Consider the following 23,175-nt stretch of genomic DNA (forward strand, 5'->3'; position numbering starts at 1 on the left):
CGTCAGCCATTCGGCTTGTTCCGCCTATCATTCGGTTGTTCTCGATTGTGCTGCTGACGATTTGATTTTCCTCCCTCTCGTTCTCTGTTGTTGTTCTCGGTGACGCGACGGAGGTGTAGCCTGACGCGGTCTCTTACGTGTCGGCCTGAATAAAAGTGGAGCTCCGAGGGCCCGGGAGTGACGGAGGGAGTCTGTATCGGTAAGAGAAGACTAGTGTCCGGGAGGAAGAGAGACAAGGCGCGTCCCAAATAAGATATAATCTGTCCGGGTTCGGCCCGGAGGGACAAAGAGATCATGGCGGCGGGCTTGTTACAGGCAGTCATGCAGACATGGAGGGAGGGGAGGCTGCTGCGGCGAGTAGCCTGGAAAAAGACAGGGAATGGGGAGTAGGCTAGCCCGCCAGCAGGATCGAGTGGAACGTTGCTTGTTTGGACTGCATATTATGTGATGCGATTTTACAAGCAAATTCGTCCTGTCATGAAATCATAGTCTGTCCCTATAAAGATTGAAGGCTAATTTGCGCGCATTTGGTCTTGCCCAGCAGCCTAGCCTGTAGAATAGAAATGCAAAGGTAGCTGTCTAGATTGCATGTAGCCTACAAAATGTAGGGGTTAAACCAAACTCAACTGCTATATAATGTTTGTTACTAAAAATCTGGGTATTCTTGAATTTAAATTCTTAAAGTGCAAGATTATGTATCGGTTTAATAATATGAAATTATGAGATTTGTCGATTTTTTATTTTTTTTTGTCCACTAGTTAAATCAATTATTTTCGGGGGAGGAGCGTTGCTTGCCTTGTGTAAAATAAATTAACCTAGATACGTGCCCAGATTTGGATGTGGTTTATGGTCCATATGCCTGGGTCGCTACAATCTGTCCCTACAATAATATGGCCCGTCATGCTAGTCTATTTGTTTCTAGTCGGTTTGTTTGCCAAAACAATGTTATGCAAGTGTAGCCTAGTCGAAACCTTCTCAAACACAGGCTACTGAGTTTTTTTGCAGGCCTATTTTGGATATTTACGAATTATATTGCTCCCAAAAGTTGACCTAAATGTAAAACCAATGGTAACCTATGTATGTATTGTATGTCACACAGAGGCGGCGGCCCCACTCCATGTGGCTCTCTGCCTTGTCACTGAGTTTAGCCTATTTTCTAATCTACTGAGTGGTAGTGATGTGCAGTTCGTGGACGGTTCTTTATGAACGACTCGAGAGATGTGACTCGTTCGATTGACCTGCTGGGCGCAATGAATTGAACAGCACAATTACGCGCTCCTCCGGCTCAGTCAATGATGTATATAAACCCTGGATTGCTGATGCTATGTGTTGCCCATTGAGAGGCTTTGAAGCCAACGGTCCAAGCATGGGTAGCTGCAGTTCAATATGGCGGCCGGAGTATTGGCGTGTGGATGTGTCGAAAGGTTGTGTTGCTGCCGGTAGCTAACTTGGCCATATTGTTTTTCTCTCACGTGATTTTATTTCAAGCAGGATAGCAGCCTAGACAATAAATAACTAATACTGATAACCGTGTAGATGTCACGTTGATACATAGTCTACTATCAATGTAAAGGTCATGAGGCGGCAGGTAGCCTAGTGGTTAGACTGTTGGGCGGTTGCTGGATCGAATCCACGAGCTGACAAAGTAAAAATGTGTCGTTCTGATAGGAAGGGGCAGTATATCGTATTTTATTATATACCAGTATTTATGCAGGGACCGATTTGGGTATTTACTTCACCTTCTATACCGGTATTTGAATGTTTGCTTTGTTAAATGTGAGACGCCATGTGTAATGTCCATTTTTATAGTTTACTTCGCAACTTGAGTCATCCCTCTGCTCTTTCTCTCTTGCGCCACTTTCAACACAGACCTAGCCACGCCCCCTGTCACTCAAGGAGCGCATTTGATGTTCCTCAACCACGAGACACATTTTTTTCAAGTCAAACAGTTTGGATAGTTTGACTATGATTGGTGTTAAAACAATTCTAATGAAATTATTAAATGAAATCATACTCTACCTTAACCAGAATGTATTTAAAAATGCATTGGTTATAGAAAAGAATGCTATTAAAAATGTGCATTTAAAGTGTAACTTTTTAATGTATATAAACAAAGTGCATATAAATCTAACCATTCAAAACGAATACAATCTGAACAGCATAATAGAATATAGCACCATATCAAAGAAAAATAAATAACAATGTGCAAAATGCAGCATCCCACTTAAAACATTAAACTGGTCCCTCTTTTCTCTCTTTATTACCATGTTATAACCAGCAGCACCCAGCAATGCTGACCATATTTTGCTTTTATGAGAGATTTCCATTCAGAAATGCAAGCTGCCTCACTTTCGAGGGGCTGATGCGGTTTCTTCTCTCAGTAAATATTTGTCCCGTTTTCGAGAAGACCCTCTCAGAGGGAACAGATGTGGCCACTATGCAGAGTCTCCCCGTCATGACTTTCGTACGACGTGGGTAGACGGATGCCTTGTTCTTCCACCAGCTCAGAGGATCTGCAGATCTTTGGAGGAGATACTCCTTCAAATAAGATCGGACCTCCATTATGGCATCTGCTGAGGGATTCCTTCGTGCTGCATCCCCAGTTGCTCTCTCGTCAAACAGCAGACGTTTGTGGCACTACTGCTGGTGCTTCTGCTCCATCTGATCCCTCTTCTTCCTGGTGCCTGAGCCAGCTGACTGCTGGGGCTGTCCCTCCTTGCTGCTGAGGTTATTCTTTGAAGAGCCTCAACAATCGCTCTGGCATCACTGAAGGCTAGCTTCTTAAATCTGGGGTCAAGTGCAGCGATTTCTGATGGCACGTGATTATATTCCATTCTGTGGAACTTTCTGTCCATTGATGAGCATAGGGTGTCCATCAACTCTGTCACGTGGTTACATTTGCTTATTGTCTCTGGAGACTGGCTGTGATTCGCTGTAGGCCCTTACACTGGAGTATCATTTTTGAGGCTGTCACATAGCTGAAAAGAGAGAACAGTAACTTATTAGTTCAGGTTCATCTTTTGTCTACTGATACTACATTCTCATCTACTGCTCATATACATATATAATACTGGATTAAATCATGATGTAGTAATAACTGCTTACTGTACCTCTTCACTGATTTCCACAGTGACCTGCTCAAAGGTTTCCAGGACTTTGCACACCTCCTCCACCACCTCCCATTCCTCTTGGGTCAGAGCATCAACAGGTGCATTGACAATGGCCAGGGTAGAGATGATGGCATCCTTTGACTCAAGAAACCGCTTCAACTTATATAATTTTGAATTCCACCTCGTAGTGCAGTCTTGTTTAGGCCTCAGCTCAGGCATCCCCATCTGGCGTTGTGTAGACTTTAGTTTTTCAGCACCTACTGTGCTCCTGTAGAAATATTCCACAGCTGCTTTTACTTTGTCCACAGTGGCCTTCATCACCTTCAGAGAACCCCTTCAATCAGGTTGATTGTGTGGGCAAGACATGGATGATGGGTCCATTTAAACATTTTCATGGCTTTGGTTATGTTAGCTGCATTGTTGCTAACACAACAGACCACTTTTCCATCTCCTCGCCATTCTCTGGCCACTCTCAACAGTTCCTCTGCCAAGTTCTCTGAGGTGTGTCTGTCGCTGAACTCAAAGCAGTCCAGAAGACAGCTAGACATCGAAAAATCTGTAACCGACATGTAAGAAGTGGTTACCCTTGATGTCCAGCAGTCAGTGGTAAGGCAAACTGCAGTAGCTTTTTGGACTCTTTCTCGCACTGAAGCCTGTGTGCTCTCGTACAGTTGTGGAATAAGTGATTTTGAAAGGGTTTTCCTGCTTGGAATTGTGTACATTGGATTTAGACTATTGCTATAATTTCTTAAACCTCTGTCTTCCACGATCGAAAATGTCTGGAAATCAGTGGCAATCATTTTAGCCAATGCAATATCAATTTGGCCTTGTTTTGCTACAGACATATTGGCATAAACTGGTCCATGTTTTGGCAAATTCTACACTGTGCTCTAACATTGTCTACATTATTAAAAGGCATCCAAATGCTACTGTGCTTCCGACTCATTTTCCAGCTGTTTTTGTCACAGCTGTCCTTCCTGTCTCTCCTCGGCTGCTAAGTGTGTGACTGTGAGTGAGTTTGCTCGGCCCACCCTCACGCATCTGGTTCATTGGTTGACAATGCGTGTCTGATTGACTGGAACGACAGGTGAGGCTGTTAGTCTGAGCAGGCAGTCAGAACGAATGTGTGTGTGTGCTTGTGCACTTAGGCCTATATTATTTTATTTCTTTTTTCGTTCTTTGAATTAGTTAATTCTATTAATTTAAATCTTTTGATTATTCATATCTTAATTTTTAAAATATTTTAATAAATAGATTCGGCTCTTCTGATATGCGAGCCGGCTCCCTACGTTCACCTACAAGACCGACTCGTTCGCGAACAACCCATCACTACTGCATGGTCAATGCAGCACATGCAACAGTGTTGATGACAGCAATGCTGTTTCCTCTATGCTTCTTAATATAAATCCACTAGGGTTCTATAATGACACTATTAGTTTGTGTTTCTTACATCAGGAAACAGCTAGTTTGTCTTTTCTTAGCAAGTTGCCCTAAATCTTGTGAGACGCTAATTGTTTGCCGCTAATGCTAATAGCTAGCTAGCTAATAAATGTACTGAGTAAGAGCAAACGTAGCTAGCTAATACAGCCTGATAATACCAGTGATGGTGTAGACCTAATCAGAATGTTGTTTGTGCAACAGTATCTTCTAAATCAAAGAGGAATATGCAAAGCAAGAATATGTTAGCTACATGAAGTAGCTAAGAGAAAACATGTCGCCAAAACTTATAGGGTCCCCTAGGAAACACTTTTAGTTATTTTCCTGTCACAATAACTCCTCCCTGGCATTTGAATTAGTTGTCATCTCAAACAACACTGTATTCAAAGTGACCACTATTTATATTCTAACTATAGAATTAGAATAGTCATTCTATTTCCATGATTCCAACAGTTTTGCTCTAATTCACAAGTCAAATCGCAGTTGCAACATTTGGTTAAAAAGAAGTCCTAGATTATTTGTCCATATCGTGCAGCCCTACGTGGCAGTGTGGAAATGATCTCAATTGAGCAATGGTGTAAAGTACTTAAGTAAAAATACTTTCAAGTACTACTTAAGTCGTTTTTTTGTGTCTGTACTTTACTATTTTTGACAACTTTTACTTCACTATATTCCTAAAGAAAATACTGTACTTTTTACTCCATACATTTTCCCTGACACCTAAAAGTACTCCGTTACATTTTGAATGCTTAGCAGGACAGGAAAATGGTCCAATTCACGCAATTGTCAAGAGGGCATCCCTGGTCATCTACTGCCTCTGATCTGGAGGACTCACTAAACACAAATGCTTTGTTTGTAAATTGTGTTGGAGTGTGCCCCTGGGTACCCGTAAATAAAAAACAAGAAAATTGTGGCCATCTGGTTTGCTTAATGTAAGGAATTTGAAATTATTTTGATACTTAAGTACATTTAAAACCAAATACTTTGAACTTTTACTCAAGTAGTATTTTACTGAATAACTTTCACTGGAGTCATTTTCTATTAACCTTTCAGGGATACCCATCCCGGATCCGGGAGCATCCTCATCAAAAAAGCTGACTAGCATAGCCTAGCCTAACGGGACAGGGATATCATGTAATATAATTTTCATGAAATCACAAGTCCAATACAGCAAATGAAAGATAAACATCTTGTGAATCCAGCCATCATTTCCGATTTTTAAAATGTTTTACAGCGAAAACACAATATGTATTTATATTAGCTAACCACAATAGCCAAACACACAACGGCATATTTTCACCATGTTTCCACCGCATAGGTAGCTTTCACAAAACCCCCAAATAGAGATAAAATTAATCACTAACCTTGAACAACTTCATCAGATGACAGTCTTATAACATCATGTTATACAATACATTTATGTTTTGTTCGAAAATGTGCATATTTATAGCTACAAATCCTGGTTTTACATTGCAGCCACCATCACAAATAGCACCAAAGCAGCCAGAATAATTACAGAGAGCAACGTGAAATACACAAATACTCATCATAAAACATTTATGAAAAATACATGGTGTACAGCAAATGAAAGATAAACATCTTGTGAATCCAGCCAATATTTCAGATTTTTTAAGTGTTTTACAGCGAAAACACAATATAGAATTATATTAGCTCACTACAATAGCCAAACACATAACGCCATTTACTCCCCGCCAAAATAGCTTTCACAAAACCGACAAAATAGAGATAAAATTAATCACTAACCTTGAACAACTTCATCAGATGACAGTCTTATAACATCATGTTATACAATACATTTATGTTTTGTTTGAAAATGTGCATATTTAGAGCTGCAAATCGTGGTTATACATTGTGAATACGTAGCAACAATTCACCAGAATGTCCGTAAATATTTTGGACACTCACCTAATCTGACCAAAGAACTCATCATAAACTTTACATAAAAATACTTGTTGTATGACAAATGAAAGATACACTGGTTCTTAATGCAACCGCTGTGTTAGATTTAAAAAAATAACTTTACCACAACATACAGCATGCGTTATTGTGAGACAGCGCTCACCTATTCTCCGCGGTGTTGGAGTCAACATATTACACAGAAATACGAAATAACATCATAAATGTTGTCTTACTTTTGCTGTTCTTCCATCAGAATGTTGTGCAAGGAGTCCTAGGTCCAGAATAAATCGTTGTTTGGTTTTAGAATGTCCATTTCTTCTGTCGAATTAGCAACTTTGGCTAGCCATGTGGCGCGAACATGCCCATCATCTCTTGGCGCTTGGAACGAAAAATTCCAAAATTCCCAATAAACTTCGAATAAACTGGTCAAACTCGGTTGAAAATCCTACTTTATGATGTTCTTCTGATATGTATCCAATAAAATGAGAGCCGGAGCAATTGGTAGTGTATACCGAACGCTTTTCAGAAGACAATGTGGAGCTCCCTCGCGCGCCGTCGAAAACAGACAAAAGGGCAGACCTGTCACTCCAAAAGCTCTTATTCGGCCTCAGATCAAGCTAGACACCCCATTCAACCTTCCACTGCCTGTTGACATCTAGTGGAAGGTGTATGAAGTGCATACATATCGATAAATAAAAGCCAATTGAATAGGCAAGCCCTGACACAGAGCCTCGTTTTCAGATTTTTCACTTCCTATATGGAAGTTTGCTGCCAAATTAGTTCTGTTTTACTCACAGATATAATTCAAACAGTTTTAGAAACTTCAGAGTGTTTTCTATCCAATAGTAATAATAATATGCATATTGTATGATCTAGAACAGAGTACGAGGCCGTTTAATTTGGGCACGATTTTTTCCAAAGTGAAAACAGCGCCCCCCTATTCACAAGAAGTTTTAAGGTATCTTTACTTTTACTCAGGTATGACAATTGGGTACTTTGTCCACCACTGCAATTGAGTGCAGGAAATGCAGAAATTACAAAAGTGCTGAAATTTGTTTTGGTTGAATTTAACAGTATAAAACAATCAGAATGGAGAAAGACTCACTGAAATCACTTAGAATGTATGTGTTGCCACCCTAGGACCACTCACTACTCATAAAGCAAATGTAGAACTTGTGTTATTCAAAAACTAAAAATACCGTCATACCGTCCAATTTTTTAAAAATACCGTGATATAATATTTTGGCCATAACGCCCGGCCCTACGTTCTGTCCCTGAACAAGGCAGTTAACCCACTGTTCCCCGGGAGGCCGTCGTTGTAAATAAGAATTTGTTCTTAACTGACTTGCCTAGTTAAATAAAAAAAATAATGGCGACAACACCGGGGGACAGTGCCCTTCTCTCCAACTTAACAAGCACTACTGTCCGGCAAGGCATGGGAAGTCTACCTAGTAGCCAATATCAGGGTGACAGTCACAGTAAGCACACTCATACAACACATTAAGCAACAGTACACCCATCATCAATACTTTTAATCCAAAATTAACAATCGTCAGTTTTCTAACTGAAAATGTACCATTATTTGTGTAAAACTAACAGTTATATACGACTAAGACTCATCCTCTGGCTTCAAAACAACTTTTGCAGTATAATAGCTCAATGTACGGTAGTTGCGCAGTAAAAAACACAGCTCAATCAAAAGATGTCTAAACTATAGCAGGGCGCTTTCAAAATACCCGCTCGCCCATACTCCGGTCGCCATATTGGGATGCCACTACCACAGATTGACCAATAAACCAGATATTTCACCAGAGTAAAAAATTTGAAGCATACAGCTGCCGTTTCCACTCACTTCCAAATATGGCCAGCAGTGGGAGAAGATGAAGCGAGATGGATTTTGGCCGACATTCTGCTAATTTTCTTATTGATGAAACATTTGATCTCCATACAGTTTCCAAAACTAGAATGTGTAACAAAAAGAGTGGACTGCGTTTTGTAGACTTTACCCTTTGCCAAAGTTTCCGAAAATTGCGTTTAGAAGGAATGAAGGGTGAATTGAGTTATTGCACACGCACTTCACAGCTATAACGGAAATATACAAAGAAATGCTACAACCAATAGGATCTCACTAGCTTGTGTTTTGCCCCACCCACCTCCTTGCTTGTTCTGCCCACTATGATTCATTTCCTCCCATTGGAAACGACAGGTTCTGGTCTATCTTGGGTTAGTTATAAGAAATCTTTACCGCTACCTCTTCACGGGTCAGCCATATTCACACTCCTAGATGGATTAGCTGACAATGTCGGGAAAACAATGTGCATGCTTCAATAGGGCAGAAGTCTGTGAGTTGTTGTCATTCTGGATGGCCAGGTAGCTACCAACAATTACAAGAAACTGTTGTGGGGAATCGTAAGTGACTAGTTTCATCTTGTTCTTGATAACATGTCTTGTTTAGAGGTGTTTTCACTGATTTCATGTCAATGCTAATATGGCTACAATTTGCTATAACAATCACAGCAGGTGCCCATTGTGCAAGTTTATTTATGTTTTCAACAAACATTGGATGCAAAATATAGTTTACATGTTGTCAACAATCTAAGCCGACCACGTCTGTTTTGCCCCATAGTTACGCACACGGCAGTTTTGTTGCTAAACAACCAATCCGTCTATTGGAATACATGGAATTCTACACTATTTCAGTTAAATGTTTTAAGGACAAAGTTACGGTGCATTCAGAAAGTATTCAGACCCCTTCCCTTTTTCCACATTTTGTTACGTCACAGCCTTATTCTAAAATTTATTAAATATGTTTTTCTTCATCAATCTACACACAATACCTCACAATGACAAAGCGAAAACAGGTTTTTAGAAATGTTTGCAAAAAACAGAAATACCTTATTTACATAAGTATTCAGACCGTTTGCTATGAGACTCAAAATTTAGCTCAGGTGCATCCTGTTTCCATTGATCATCCTTGTTTCTACAAGTTGATTGGAGTACACCTGTGGTAAATTCAAATGATTTGGAAAGGCAAAACCTGTCTATATAAGGTGCCACAGTGCATGTCAGAGCAAAAACCAAGCCATGAGGTTGATGGAATTGTCCGGACGGAAGCCACTCCTCAGTAAAAGGCATATGACAGCCGCTTGGAGTTTGCCAAAAGGCACCTAAAGACTCTCAGACCATGAGAAACAACATTCTCTGGTCTGATGAAACCAAGATTGGAGGAAACCTGGCACCATCCTTACTGTGAAGCATGGTGGTGGCAGCATCATGCTGTGGGGATGTTTTTCAGTGGCAGGGACTTGGAGACTATGTATGGAGTAAAAAGTACATTATTTTCTTTAGGAATGTAGTGAAGTAAAAGTTGTCAAAAATATCAATAGTAAAGTACAGATACCCCAAAAAATGACATAAGTAGTACTTTCAAGTATTTTTACTTAATTACTTTATACCACTGGTGCCAAGCTTGTAGCGTCATACCCAAGAAGACTCAAGGCTGTAATTGCTGCCAAAAGTGCTTCAACAAAGTACTGAGTAAAGGGTCTGAATACTTATGTAAATGTGATATTTCCGTTGTTTTATTTTTTATAAATTTGAGAGAATTATATTTTTTTTAACTGTTTTTGCTTTGTCATTATGGGGTATTGTGTGTAGATTGATGAGGGGGGGGGGACTATTTAATCAATTTTAGAATGAGGCTGTAACGTAACCAAATGTGGAAAAAGTCAAGGGGTCTGAATACTTTCCAAATGCACTTTAATTATTTTTTTTGCTGTTGTAGAGGAGACAGTAACATTAGTCATCTAAATGTTTTTAGAAGTATGCATTAAGGTGTCTATAATAGAATACATCTGGCAAAAATGAATGTAGACATTTCTATAGTTTCCCAAATATTTTTTACAATGGTGTGGGAGAGCCAAGATGGAGGCATGGTGGCTTCAACACGATGGTGGGGGAGTTGCAAGATGGAGGCATGGTGGCTTCAACACGATGGTGGGGGAGTTGCAAGATGGAGGCATGGTGGCTTCAACACGATGGTGGGGGAGAGCCAAGATGGAGGCATGGTGGCTTCAACACGATGGTGGGGGAGTGCCAAGATGGAAACATGGTGGCTTCAACACAATGTGTGGGGGAGTTGCAAGATGGAGGCATGGTGGCTTCAACACGATGGTGGGGGAGTGCCAAGATGGAGGCATGGTGGCTTCAAGACGATGGTGGGGGAGTTGCAAGATGGAGGCATTGTGGCTTCAACACAGCACCCCTAAATAGTAATCTAGTGTGTATATATAAATCATTGGGCTCAGCATCTGCTCTGACCACCAACTGTCTGTCATGTGCGCGCAGAGAAATAGATCATGCTGCAGGTAGCATAGAAAGGGAAAATGCATGTTTAGAGCTGATAAATGATCACACGGTGCAAGAGTGAATGCAGTCAATTGATTATTGAATGTTATCAATGGACACAGCTTTGTAGAACCAAAACATGCATAGCCTGCCTCTGCTCAACACTCAAACTCGAATTAATCGTTGGGTGGCTGCTGCAGTTCGCAAATGATAGCCTATTGGGCAAATCTCTCTCGGGGCAGTCAAGCAATTGCATTCCGTTCATAATCTATTCCGGTGGCGGCCGCACCTAGACTTCGTTTCAAATGTCAAAAAAATAACCTTATTCGTATGCTTAGCAATCACAGTTGACATTGGTTTCAAGTACAGTTTTATACGTCTCAGTCACAGATGACAGGTCCAATAAAGATAAGAGCTCCAATATGCCCCCTATGGTGAACGAGAGGCTTGTAGAATCATGATTCTTTTGAGTTTTTAGTTCATCGTTCGCCGGTTGGGGATCCAGCATGCATTACTGAATCAAATGAACCAAATGAGTCGAAATATTAGTTGTTTTGACTTAAAGAGTCTAAAAGATCCAAGTCAATAAAAAGAGCCGAACTTCCCATCATTACTGAATGGGCCCGTTCGAGAGGATCACTTTTGTCAAGTCCCCTTTTCAATTGTGTTGCATTATGGGGATAAAAATTGTCCGACTTGCGCCTACATATCTAGCAGGTTAGCATTTTTCGTCATGAATCTTGTTCTGGAGCCAGCTCAGCAGTGGTCACTAGCTAGCACAACCACAAAGTCCTCAAATCTGATTTTAAACCTAACTTTAACCACACTGCTAACCCTAATGCCTAACCTTAAATTCTGACCAAAAAGCACATTTTTGTTTTCATACATTTAGCAATATAGCAATTTTTACAATATAGCAATTCTTTACTTTTCAGCTGGCCTACTTGAATTGCAAGGCAGAGTGAGTGCATTTGGCTGTTTCTCTTCCTGTGTCTGCACCTGGCACCTCTTCCAGGACTTTTCTTTACCACTGAAGAGGAGGGCTTGTGGCTGCTGGCCCTCTCTCCACAACCAGACTTCCATGTCTAGCAGCCAGGCAACGGTCACTGGCAGTAGGTGGATTTCCAACATGGAATTCTCTGACAGAACTAGCTCTGTTGGGGTGGCATACCAGACTGGCAGCACAACAAGTCACAACACATCAGTCGTGTGTGTGTCCGTCCAGTCCTAGCTATCCCTGTTAGGTGAATCATTTCTCTGACTAGTCTGGAGACATGCCATGTTGACAAGACCGCAGAAAAGAAGGGGGGAAAGGGTTTTGGAAAGCAGGGGAAGAAACGGCCTGTAGGGGACAAAGCCAATGCATGACATGTTGCTTATTGGGTTTCTCACGGTGCGCATGCCTGCCAAGTCTCTGAGTCGGTCAGCCTCGTGGAGTCTAGCAGCAGCTTGCCTATTGGTGAACATTTTGAAGCCTAAAAGTCCAGAAAAGGAAGAAATTGGGATGCGTAAATAATGGCACACTATCTCCTATATAGTGCACTACGTTTGACCAGAGCCCTATGATCCCTATGTATGGGGATTGGGTGTCATTTCAGATGCAGCCATTAGGTGGATCTACAGGCCTTCTGCTGAACAAGGTGCCCCAGAGGACTGGAGGGAAATGTCAGCTGCCCAGACACACACTAGCTGCAGGGAGGAAAGTGACACATTCCTACACAATGAAATGAATGAAAGCGTGTGTGTGTGTGTGTGTGTGTGTGTGTGTGTGTGTGTGTGTGTGTGTGTGTGTGTGTGTGTGTGTGTGTGTGTGTGTGTGTGTGTGTATTGTGAGCCGTTTTGAAATGGACCTGTGTCTTTCCCACCCGGACCCAATATGCATACTTTTTTTGTATATATAGACACGTTCCGAACGGACCCGAGCACAGGGAGGGAGGGAAGCAGTAGAAAAGTCATTTTTTTAGGCTAACTGAGGCTGCATCAAACCGGGAGAAGCTAGATAAGCTAGCTAGATAGCTAGGCTAACTGAGGCTACATCAAACTGGGAAAAGCTAGATAAGCTAGCTAGATAGCTAGGCTAACTGAGGCTGCATCAAACCGGGAGAAGCTAGATAAGCTAGCTAGATAGCTAGGCTAACTGAGGCTGCATCAAACTGGGAGAAGCTAGATAAGCTAGCTAGATAGCTATGCTAACTGAGGCTGCATCAAACTGGGAGAAGCTAGATAAGCTAGCTAGATAGCTAGGCTAACTGAGGCTACATCAACCTGGGAGAAGCTAGATAAGCTAGCTAGATAGCTATGCTAACTGAGGCTGCATCAAACCGGGAGAAGCTAGATAAGCTAGCTAGATAGCTATGCTAACTGAGGCTGCATCAAACCGGGAGAAGCTAGATAAGCTAGCTAGATAGCTAGGCTAACTGAGGCTGCATGCACTTTCTCATCCTACAGTTACAAACAACAACAACTCCATTCAGAATATTAAGTAGCAGCCTACCTGTTGGCTCTTGGTCATTGAAGCCTGTCCTTCTCCTTTAACATGGAGCGAGGCTCTATGACTGTAGCCTATTGCCGCTTTGATGACCTATGATTGGCCAACAACAAGCTACACGCGCCACTCTCATGAAAAGCAAAGAGCAGTAGCATAAATTATAAAAAAAATTATCTTTCTCTACTGAAGCAGTCACGTTTGGATCTATATTAGTACTTCCGGACAAGTAATTTGAAATTACACATACCCGAGACCCATGACAATCAGATCAGAGCCGTGACATTATTTAGAATTCTTGATCCGGACCCTCTCGGGTATAGGTGGATCTGTGAAGACTTGTAGTGTGTTGGGCTCATGTGTTTATAACCCAGAAATTGGTCACTTCCTCACTCCACTACAATGTTGGTCTCTAAGGTATTCCTCAGCCAGAGTGGAATGTTTTTTCTTTATAATCATGCCGTCAGTTTTCCAGTGGTTGTCTCAGGACATTCCTAAAATAAATGACATTGTCAAAAGGGTTGCCCTAACTCCCTCACTTACATGTACTGTATATTTACAGTATATACACTGAGTGTACAAAACATTAAGAACACCTTCCTAATATGTACAAGGTGTCGAAAGCATTCCACAGGGATGCTGGCCCATGTTGTGTCAAGTTGCCTGGATGTTCTTTGGGTGGTGGACAGTTCTTGATACACACGGGCAACAGTTGAGCGTGAAAACCCCAGCAGCATTGCCGTTCTTGACACAAACCGGTGCGCCTGGCACATACTACCATATACCGTTCAAAGGTACTTCAAAATCCTTTATCTTGCCCATTCACCATCTGAATGGCACACATGCACAATCCATGTCTCAATTGTCTCAAGACGTAACCCTCTTTTATTTAACCTGTCTCCTCCCCTTCATCTACACTGATTGAAGTGGATTTAACAAGTGACATCAATAAGGGATCATAGGTTTCACCTAGATTCACCTGGTCAGTCTGTGTCATGGGAAAAGCAATGTTTTTTATAAACTGTTTGGGTCGAGCCCTGAATGCTGATTTGCTGACCGCCATTGAATATATCAGATCATATACCATGGGTATGAGACAACATGTATTTGTTCTGCTCTAATTACATTGGTAACCAATTTATAATAGCAATAAGGCACCTCAGGGTTTGTGGTATATGACCAATATATCATGGCTAAGGGCTGTATCCAGGCACTCTGCATTGCGTCTTGATTAAGAACAGCCCTTAGCCATGATATATTGGCCATTTACCACACCCCTCCAGGCATTATTGCTTAAGTATACTCAGTGTCGAAGACTATGATAAAGCTCAGGAATAGCCTTGAGGGCTGTCTGTGACGGTGCCATATTAACCTTCACTCGACCGCTCAGTCACATCTGTGAGAAGTGGCTTCGCCCTGCTGTACTTCTAAGAAGGTACAAGCTATCATGTTGACATTTAAGTGACACAAGTCATATACAACTTTGTCAGTTTTAAACAGACTCATTATCCACGTCTATTTCAGGAATAGCCTTGAGCCTTTAGCTTCTTTATTCATTAAAACTGGCTGGACATCTGTGGTCCTAGTTTTATATGGATATGCACAAACACTTGGCTAACAGACAGAGAGTTGGTTGATTCTAGAGAAACTTTCCACTAATGTCCTTCCAATGAACTCTACAGGAAGATTAATGAAATGCATTTCTCACAATGTGCTATTACATGATAATACCAGTTAACTATCAATTGTGTTGAAGTCTTCAGAATATTTACTTGTAGAAAATACTACTAAGCAGTAAGGCTACTACCATTTTGTCAATAAAAACCATCTGAAAGGATCATTAGCATTACTGTGATTTTCTCCTTGTTGCTCACAACAAGACATGCATCAGAAAGACTTCTGTAACCCTCTTATACTCCGCTCCCCTTTTCCCCAAAAGCTAAGTCGATGACCATGGAGTCGGCAGCAGATGTTCAGCAGGGAGGAGACACAGCAGTGTCAGAGACAGACGGCCAACAGATCGCCCACTCACAGGTTAGTACCCTGCCATACACTGGTACAGTACCTCATCACTACTACCACTCACAGGTTAGTACCCTGCCATATACTGGTACAGTACCTCATCACTACTACCACTCACAGGTTAGTACCCTGCCACATACTGGTACAGTACCTCATCACTACTACCACTCACAGGAAAGCCTACACTGCCTCCCTGTCTCTCTACCACACACTGCTACATCTACCACATACTGCTACTACACACTACTACATACTCACTGACTGATGGGGTATGTGCTGACACTCCACACACACACAGCAGAGATCTATGACTCACAGAGAGACGGTAATCAGCATGATCCTGTAGTACTAGAAATCTGGTAATCTACCAGAGGAGGCTGGTGGGAGGAGCTATAGGAGGACGGCTCATTGTAATGGCTGGAATACAAGCAGGAGACAGTAAAATGGCCAGGTGACCAGGCCGAGACAGTAGGATGTCACGGGTCGAGACAGTAGGATGTCACGGGCCGAGACAATAGGATTGTCACGGGCCGAGACAGTAGGATTGTCACGGGCCGAGACAGTAGGATTGTCACGGGTCGAGACAGTAGGATGTCACGGGTCGAGACAGTAGGATGTCACGGGCCGAGACAGTAGGATGTCACAGAATATACTGTACATACTTACATCACTCACACTACCGTTTCATTCTCATACACACAAGAAGTTTGTACGGTTGAAGTCGGAATTTTACATACACTTAGGTTGGAGTAATTAAAACTCGTTTTTCAACCACTCCACACATTTCTTGTTAACCTTTCTAGAACCTCAACCCCGGATCCGGGATCACCCCCCACCCCCCACACACTGATTAGCATAGATAGCATAGCTTCAGAAGTAGATAGTAGCATCTAAATATCATTAAATCACAAGTCCAAGACACCAGATGAAAGATACAGATCTTGTGAATAAAGCCACCATTTCAGATTTTTAAAATGTTTTACAGGGAAGACAAAATATGTAAATCTATTAGCTAAACACGTTAGCAAAATACACCACTATTCTAACTCCATCAGTTTCTTACTCCTTCAGGTGCTATCACCAATTCGGCTCAACTAAGATATTGATATCCACTAACCAAGAAAAAACCTCTTCAGATGACAGTCTGATAACATATTCATGGTATAGGATAGTTTTTGTTAGAAAAAAGTGCATATTTCAGGTAGAAATCACAGTTTACAATTGCACCGACCATCGCAAATCGACTAGAATTACTAGATAGAGCAACGTGTATGACCAATTTACTCATCATAAAACATTTCATAAGAATAGACAAAGCATAGCAATGGAAAGACCCAGATCTTGTGATTCCAGACAATATTTCAGATTTTCTAAGCGTTTTACAGCGAAAACACAATAAATCGATAAGTTAGCATACTACATGTGAAAACGTTACCAGAGCATCGATTCCAGCCAAAGAGCGCTATAACGTAATCACCGCCAAAAGATATTAATTTTTTCACTAACCTTCTCAGAATTCTTCCGATGACACTCCTGTAACATCATTTTACAACATACATATACAGTTTGTTCGAAAAGGTGCATATTTAGCCATACAAAACCGTGGTTACACAATAAAAATACTAGGAAATCAAGCCTCAATATGTCTGACGTCATCTATCAGAGTGATCTAGTTTAATTAAAAGCTAATCATATACTTGACTAAAAAATACAGGGTTGACAGGAATCGAAAGACAAATTAGTTCTTAATGCAACCGCTGATTTACATTTTTAAAATTATCCTTACTTTTCAATACAGGGTTGGCCAAGTGAAGCTACACCAAACAAAATGGCGATGTATGCGTTTAAAATATTTCGACAGAAACACGGTTTATCATATTAAATATTGCTTACTTTGAGCTGATCTTCCATCATATTCTTGGGCAATGTATCCTTTCTATGTTATAAACGTCTTTTGGTCGATAGATGTCCTCTGTCCTTCGAAATGTCCACTAACAACGACCGAGACCGCGAAACGTTCCCAAAGCTAGAAAGTGCACGACAAATAAATTCCTCAGAATCGCACTAAACGGATATAAATTGCTATAAAACGGTTAAAATTAACTACATTCTGATGTTTTTAACAACTATAACGACTGAAAACATGACCGGAGAAATATAGCTGGTTAGAAAACGATTTGGAACGAGACAGGTCCGATGGCCTTCACGCTTGAGGCGCACGTTGAGAAAGGGCGGTCTCTGTACATTTTGGTCATTTATAATGGCTGTGAACGTCCCATCGATTTCATTGAAAACGTGATGACGTACAGACACCCAGAGGAAGACGTAGGCAGTGTCGGTTTCTTCATAGCATTCACTGTGGCCTTATAAACAGACCCCAGATCAGAGGTAAAAATTTCTGAAATCTGAACCCTGTCATGAAAAGTGCTGTAAAAATTGTTCTGTACCACTCAGAGACAAAATTTCAACTCCTATAGAAACTATAGACTGTTTTCTATCCAATAATAACAATAATATGCATATTGTACGATCAAGAATTTAGCACGAGGCAGTTTAATTTGGAGACCCAAATATGCTAATGCGGAACAGCACCCCCTATAGTTGCAAGAAGTTAACAAACTATAGTTTTCGCAAGTCGGTTAGGACATCTACTTTGTGCATGACACAAGTACATTTTCCAACAATTGTTTACAGACAGATTATTTAACTTATAACTCACTGTATCACAATTCCAGTGGGTCAGAAGTTTACATGCACTAAGTTGACTGTGCCTTTAAACAACTTGGAAAATTCTAGAAAATGATGTCATGGCTTTAGAAGCTTCTGATAGGCTAATTGACATCATTTGAGTCAATTGGAGGTGTACCTGTGAATGTATTTCAAGGCCAACCTTCAAACTCAGTGCCTCTTTGCTTGACATCATGAGAAAATCAAAAGAAATCAGCCAAGACCTCAGCAAGAAAATTGTAGACCTCCACAGTCTGGTTCATCCTTGGGAGCAATTTCCAAACGCCTGAAGGTACCACGTTCATCTGTACAAACAATAGTACCAAAGGAAAAGCACCATAGCCGTCATACCACTCAGGAAAGAGACGTGTTCTGTCTCCTAGAGATGAACATACTTTGGTGCGAAAAGTGCAAATCAATCCCAGAACAACAGCAAAGGACCTTGTGAAGATGCTGGAGGAAACCGGAACAAAAGTATCTATATCCACAGTAAAACGAGTCCTATATCGACATAATCTGAAAGGCCGCTCAGCAAGGAAGAAGCCACTGCTCCAAAACCGCCATAAAAAAGCCAGACTACGGTTTGCAACCGCACATGGGGACAAAGATCATACTTCTTGGAGAAATGTCCTCTGGTCTGATGAAACAAAAATATAACTGTTTGGCCATAATGACCATCGTTATGTTTGGAGGAAAAAGGAGGAGGCTTGCAAGCTGAAGAACACCATCCCAACAGTGAAACATGGGCAGCATCATGTTGCGAGGGTGCTTTGCTGCAGGAGGGACTGGTGCACTTCACAAAATAGATGGCATCATGAGGCAGGGAAATTATGTGGATATATTGAAGCAATATCTCAAGACATCAGTCAGGAAGTTAAAGCTTGGTCGCAAATGGGTCTTCCAAATGGACAATGACCCCAAACATACTTCCAAAGTTGTGGCAAAATGGCTTAAGGACAACAAAGTCAAGGTATTGAAGTGGCCATCACAAAGCCCTGACCTCAATCATATAGAACATTTGTGGGCAGAACTGAAAAAACGTGTGCGAGCAAGGAGACCTACAAACCTGACTCAGTTACTCCAGCTCTGTCAGGAGGAATGGGCCAAAATTCACCCAACTTATTGTGGGAAGCTTGTGGAAGGCTACCCTAAACGTTTGACACAAGTTAAACAATTTAAAGGCAATGCTTCCAAATACTAATTGAGTGTATGTAAACTTCTGGCCCACTGGGAATGTGATGAAAGAAATAAAAGCTGAAATAAATAATTCTCTCTACTATTATTCTGACATTTCACATTCTTAAAATAAAGTGGTGATCCTAACTGACCTAAGACAGGGACTTTTTACTAGGATTAAATGTCAGGAATTGTGAAAAACTGAGTTTAAATGTATTTGGCTAAGGTGTATTTAAACTTCCGAATTCAACTGTACCCATAAAGACACAAAATAATGTAGCAAACAGGTATTTTATAAAAGTACGTAGTATGGCCCAGAAAACCCCAAGTTTTTCCATACTAGGAGAGACTCGGGGGTTCTAGTCATAGGTGTGTCCCCCCTGGACAGCAGGATTATGTTTATGCTTTGCAGGTTTCCATGGCAGCGGGCCACGCCACGTCCAGTGGTCCTACGGTGACCCTGGTGCAGCTGCCCAACGGTCAGACGGTCCAGGTTCACGGGGTCATCCAGGCCGCTCAGCCCTCGGTCATACAGTCACCACAGGTCCAGACTGTTCAGGTGAATAAACCTTTTCATCTAACCTTTTATTTGTAGAGGTTTGTCTCATTAAGATAAAAAAATAACTAAAACTTTAGCTTAGATACACCAGCTTTGCACCCTGGGTACAACTCTGACCACCACAACAGGCCACAAGAAGAATATACTGTGATGGAGCTAGTATTATTTCACAGCCCAGCACTAACACACCTGATCGAACTGTTTCAGATCTCCAACATAGCAGAGAGTGAAGACTCCCAGGAGTCAGTGGACAGTGTGACTGACTCTTTTAAACGCAGAGAGATCCTCTCACGACGCCCCTCATACAGGTACACTTTGATGTTTGTGTGATAATGCTGTACTGTGACGACTTTTAGTGTGTGTTTTATCTAATGTCCTGACCTCTGACCCTAACAGGAAGATCCTGAATGACTTGTCATCAGGTGACACCCCAGGGGTTCCCAGGATTGAGGAAGAGAAGTCGGAGGAGGACCTAGCCCCCGCCATCACAACGGTTACCATGCCCACATCATGCCCTATCTACCAGACCAGCAGTGGCCAGTACAGTACGTCACCTTTGACCCTTCGTTCTTTTACTCTACAATGTCACTGACAAAGATGTTATTTACAGTAAGAGGGTAGTTTAAGCAAGATCTTTAGTTGTTTATGTTGCAACCTTATTCACAAACTCTCTCATATCTCTCATCTCTCTCTGCCTATCTTTCTGCCTGCCTCTGCCTCTCTCATTCTCTCTCGCCCCCTCCCTTTCTTTCTATCTCTCCCTCCCTCTCCTCTCTCAGTCGCCATCACCCAAGGCGGTGCGATCCAGTTGGCCAATAACGGAACAGACGCGGTCCAGGGACTGCAGACCCTGTCCATGTCCAACGCTGCGGCCACCCAGCAGGGCACCACCATCCTGCAGTACGCCCAGACCTCGGACGGCCAGCAGATCCTGGTGCCCAGCAACCAGGTGGTAGTGCAAGGTGAGTGGTAGTGCAGACACTGGCCTTACCTCTTTGAACTCACAAACAGACAATCGGTGTGTTTGAATGGAATCAGTTTGAGCTCATCTAAATGAGATAATGAGTAGTTATCCTGCGTGCCAGGTCATCTGTATATCAGTAATCCATTGCAACTGCAATGTAGTAGATTTCAAACACATGGTTCCATATTTGACCTCCTGGATCATTCCATTGTTCCCCAGCTGCGTCTGGAGATGTGCAGGCCTACCAGATCCGCACGGTCCCCAACAGCACCATCGCCTCTGGGGTGGTCATGGCCTCCTCCCCTGCCCTGTCTGGCCAGGGGGGCCCAGAGGTAGAAGTTACCCGCAAGAGAGAAGTCAGACTCATGAAGAACAGGTGAGGAGATACAGTCAGAGTGAGGTTCTCCTTGGTTATGGTCCACTGTGAACTCCATTTAGCCAAACATTATAAGGGCTCATACATGCTACAAGTAAAGCGTTACACATGTCTGCATTCAGTAAAGTGTAACCAAGATCCTAGAGAGATGCTGTGTACCATCCCATACTAGCTGAGCCAATAGCCGGAGGTTTCCCTGACTGTGTCTTGGTCCTTGTTGTGCCACACAGAGAGGCGGCCCGCGAGTGTCGCAGGAAGAAGAAGGAGTATGTCAAGTGTCTGGAGAACCGCGTGGCCGTGCTCGAGAACCAGAACAAAACCCTGATAGAGGAACTGAAAGCGCTTAAAGACCTGTACTGCCATAAATCTGAGTAGCCCCAAACTACCCCATCAGACTGCCCACCGACCTGTACAGAGACTCTGCCAAGCGTTTTCCCCCAGGCATGACCCCTGACATCTGAAGCAAGAGGATGTGAGAGAGAAGACAGAATGAAAATGGATTAATGGATGGGAGATCAGTGACGGACAGTGCTTTGTGGGAATTGTAGTTTTGTAGGTAAACACAACCACCCCGGCCAATACGTCCCCCAATCTCCCATCCACCAATCTATTTTCACCATGTCTTCTCTCTCACATCCTCTTGCTTCCACTCCTTCTTCTCCCGCTCACTTGTTATCCACCTTTTCTTTTATCTTCTCCTCTCCCAACTTGTCTCAATATTATCACATCGTGGAAGACGAACGATGAGGATTCATGTGTCAGTTGTGGATCCAGAGATAACGTGATGAAACAAAACACTAACTCTTACACTATTCAAGCTTCTTGTTTGGGGTTTGTTTACTGGGAAGTCAAGTCACAGACTTCCCACATTGTTAGTCATTTTTTTATTAACCCGAAGCCTCTTATGTAATCACTAACAATGGTTAGCCAATCAAACAAGAGGGTTAGTGTCTGACTGTCCAATAAGCTCAAGAGGAGGTCAAAACAAGGAAGTCAAGACAGCCTCTAGAACCCTGGTATTGGAGTCAGTTAGGACATGTATGTGAGATTGCTTTGCACAGTAGATCAGATGAGATCAGATCATGTTGTTTTGAGTTAAACCTCCATGATCAAGATAACCCATCAACTTGGATTCATCTTCCATTTCAACTGTCTTGGCTGTTTTCTTCCTTTTGTTACTTGTTGATATCTGAGATTTTATAAACTTTTGTTACACTCTAAAGATGTCGGTTGTTGCTGGGTGGCGGTGGAATTTGGATCCCATATAACTACTAAAGGAAACACATGAATATCTGCAGATAAGAACCAATTGTCAGTACACTCCACAGCCTGGAATTCACCCAAGTAAATCTTGCTGGAATAGATCATTTTGTTATCTCCGGCATGGATGCATACACATATTTACAGTGAGTGAATGACTGTACATGCATACATATGATTACATTAACAATACGTTACTAGGTTTACATAGGACTTGGGATCCATCTTCCAACGTCACAGACAGAGATACTTTGTGTTCTGTTTATGATTGGATAAAGTAGTACCATATTGTATTACATATGAGTTATTTTTATTTTGATATTATTACTGTACATGGAGCCTACAGCATGTGTAGATTTTGCTATGATATTTCTATTGATTTGGGAGAAAAAAAATCTTATGCATAATATGAAACCAATATAGATTTACGTATTTGTATCATACACTGCAGTACATACAGTGAGGGAAAAAAGTATTTGATCCCCTGCTGATTTTGTACGTTTGCCCACTGACAAAGAAATGATCAGTCTATAATTTTAATGGTTGGTTTATTTGAACAGTGAGAGACAGAATATCAACAAAAAAATCCAGAAAAACGCATGTCAAAAATGTTATGAATTGATTTGCATTTTAATGAGGGAAATAAGTATTTGACCCCTCTGCAAAACATGACTTAGTACTTGGTGGCAAAACCCTTGTTGGCAATCACAGAGGTCAGACGTTTCTTGTAGTTGGCCACCAGGTTTGCACACATCTCAGGAGGGATTTTGTCCCACTCCTCTTTGCAGATCT

General features: G+C 41.8%; 1 protein-coding gene across 3 annotated transcripts; it reads left to right on the forward strand.

Annotated features, from left to right (window-relative positions):
* The first annotated feature begins 85 nt into the window (after positions 1-85).
* LOC139539047 (cyclic AMP-responsive element-binding protein 1-like) lies at positions 86-22,845 on the forward strand. Of its 3 annotated transcripts, none has more exons than XM_071341739.1 (8): positions 86-199; positions 15,239-15,333; positions 19,616-19,783; positions 19,991-20,091; positions 20,180-20,328; positions 20,563-20,745; positions 20,967-21,123; positions 21,354-22,845. In XM_071341739.1, exons 2-8 carry the CDS (start codon positions 15,247-15,249, stop codon positions 21,496-21,498), a joined length of 990 nt encoding a protein of 329 aa, XP_071197840.1. In that variant the 5' UTR covers positions 86-199; positions 15,239-15,246; the 3' UTR covers positions 21,499-22,845. The 3 variants fall into 3 exon arrangements, with proteins under 3 accessions (XP_071197840.1, XP_071197839.1, XP_071197841.1); XM_071341738.1 differs by having other exon boundaries at positions 19,613-19,783; positions 21,354-22,679; XM_071341740.1 differs by having other exon boundaries at positions 19,637-19,783; positions 21,354-22,679.
* The last annotated feature ends 330 nt before the right edge of the window (positions 22,846-23,175 follow it).

The sequence above is a fragment of the Salvelinus alpinus genome, chromosome 14, assembly GCF_045679555.1.
Source record: "Salvelinus alpinus chromosome 14, SLU_Salpinus.1, whole genome shotgun sequence".
Lineage (NCBI taxonomy): Eukaryota > Metazoa > Chordata > Actinopteri > Salmoniformes > Salmonidae > Salvelinus > Salvelinus alpinus.

What these genes read in the sequence shown, in the direction of transcription:
- LOC139539047 (XM_071341738.1), top strand. Translation starts at nt 15,247, where the DNA reads ATGACCATGGAGTCGGCAGCAGATGTTCAGCAGGGAGGAGACACAGCA. An exon ending in TCACGACGCCCCTCATACAG is followed by an intron (nt 20,092 to 20,179) that starts GTACACTTTGAT and finishes TGACCCTAACAG; the next exon opens with GAAGATCCTGAATGACTTGT. An exon ending in CAACCAGGTGGTAGTGCAAG is followed by an intron (nt 20,746 to 20,966) that starts GTGAGTGGTAGT and finishes ATTGTTCCCCAG; the next exon opens with CTGCGTCTGGAGATGTGCAG.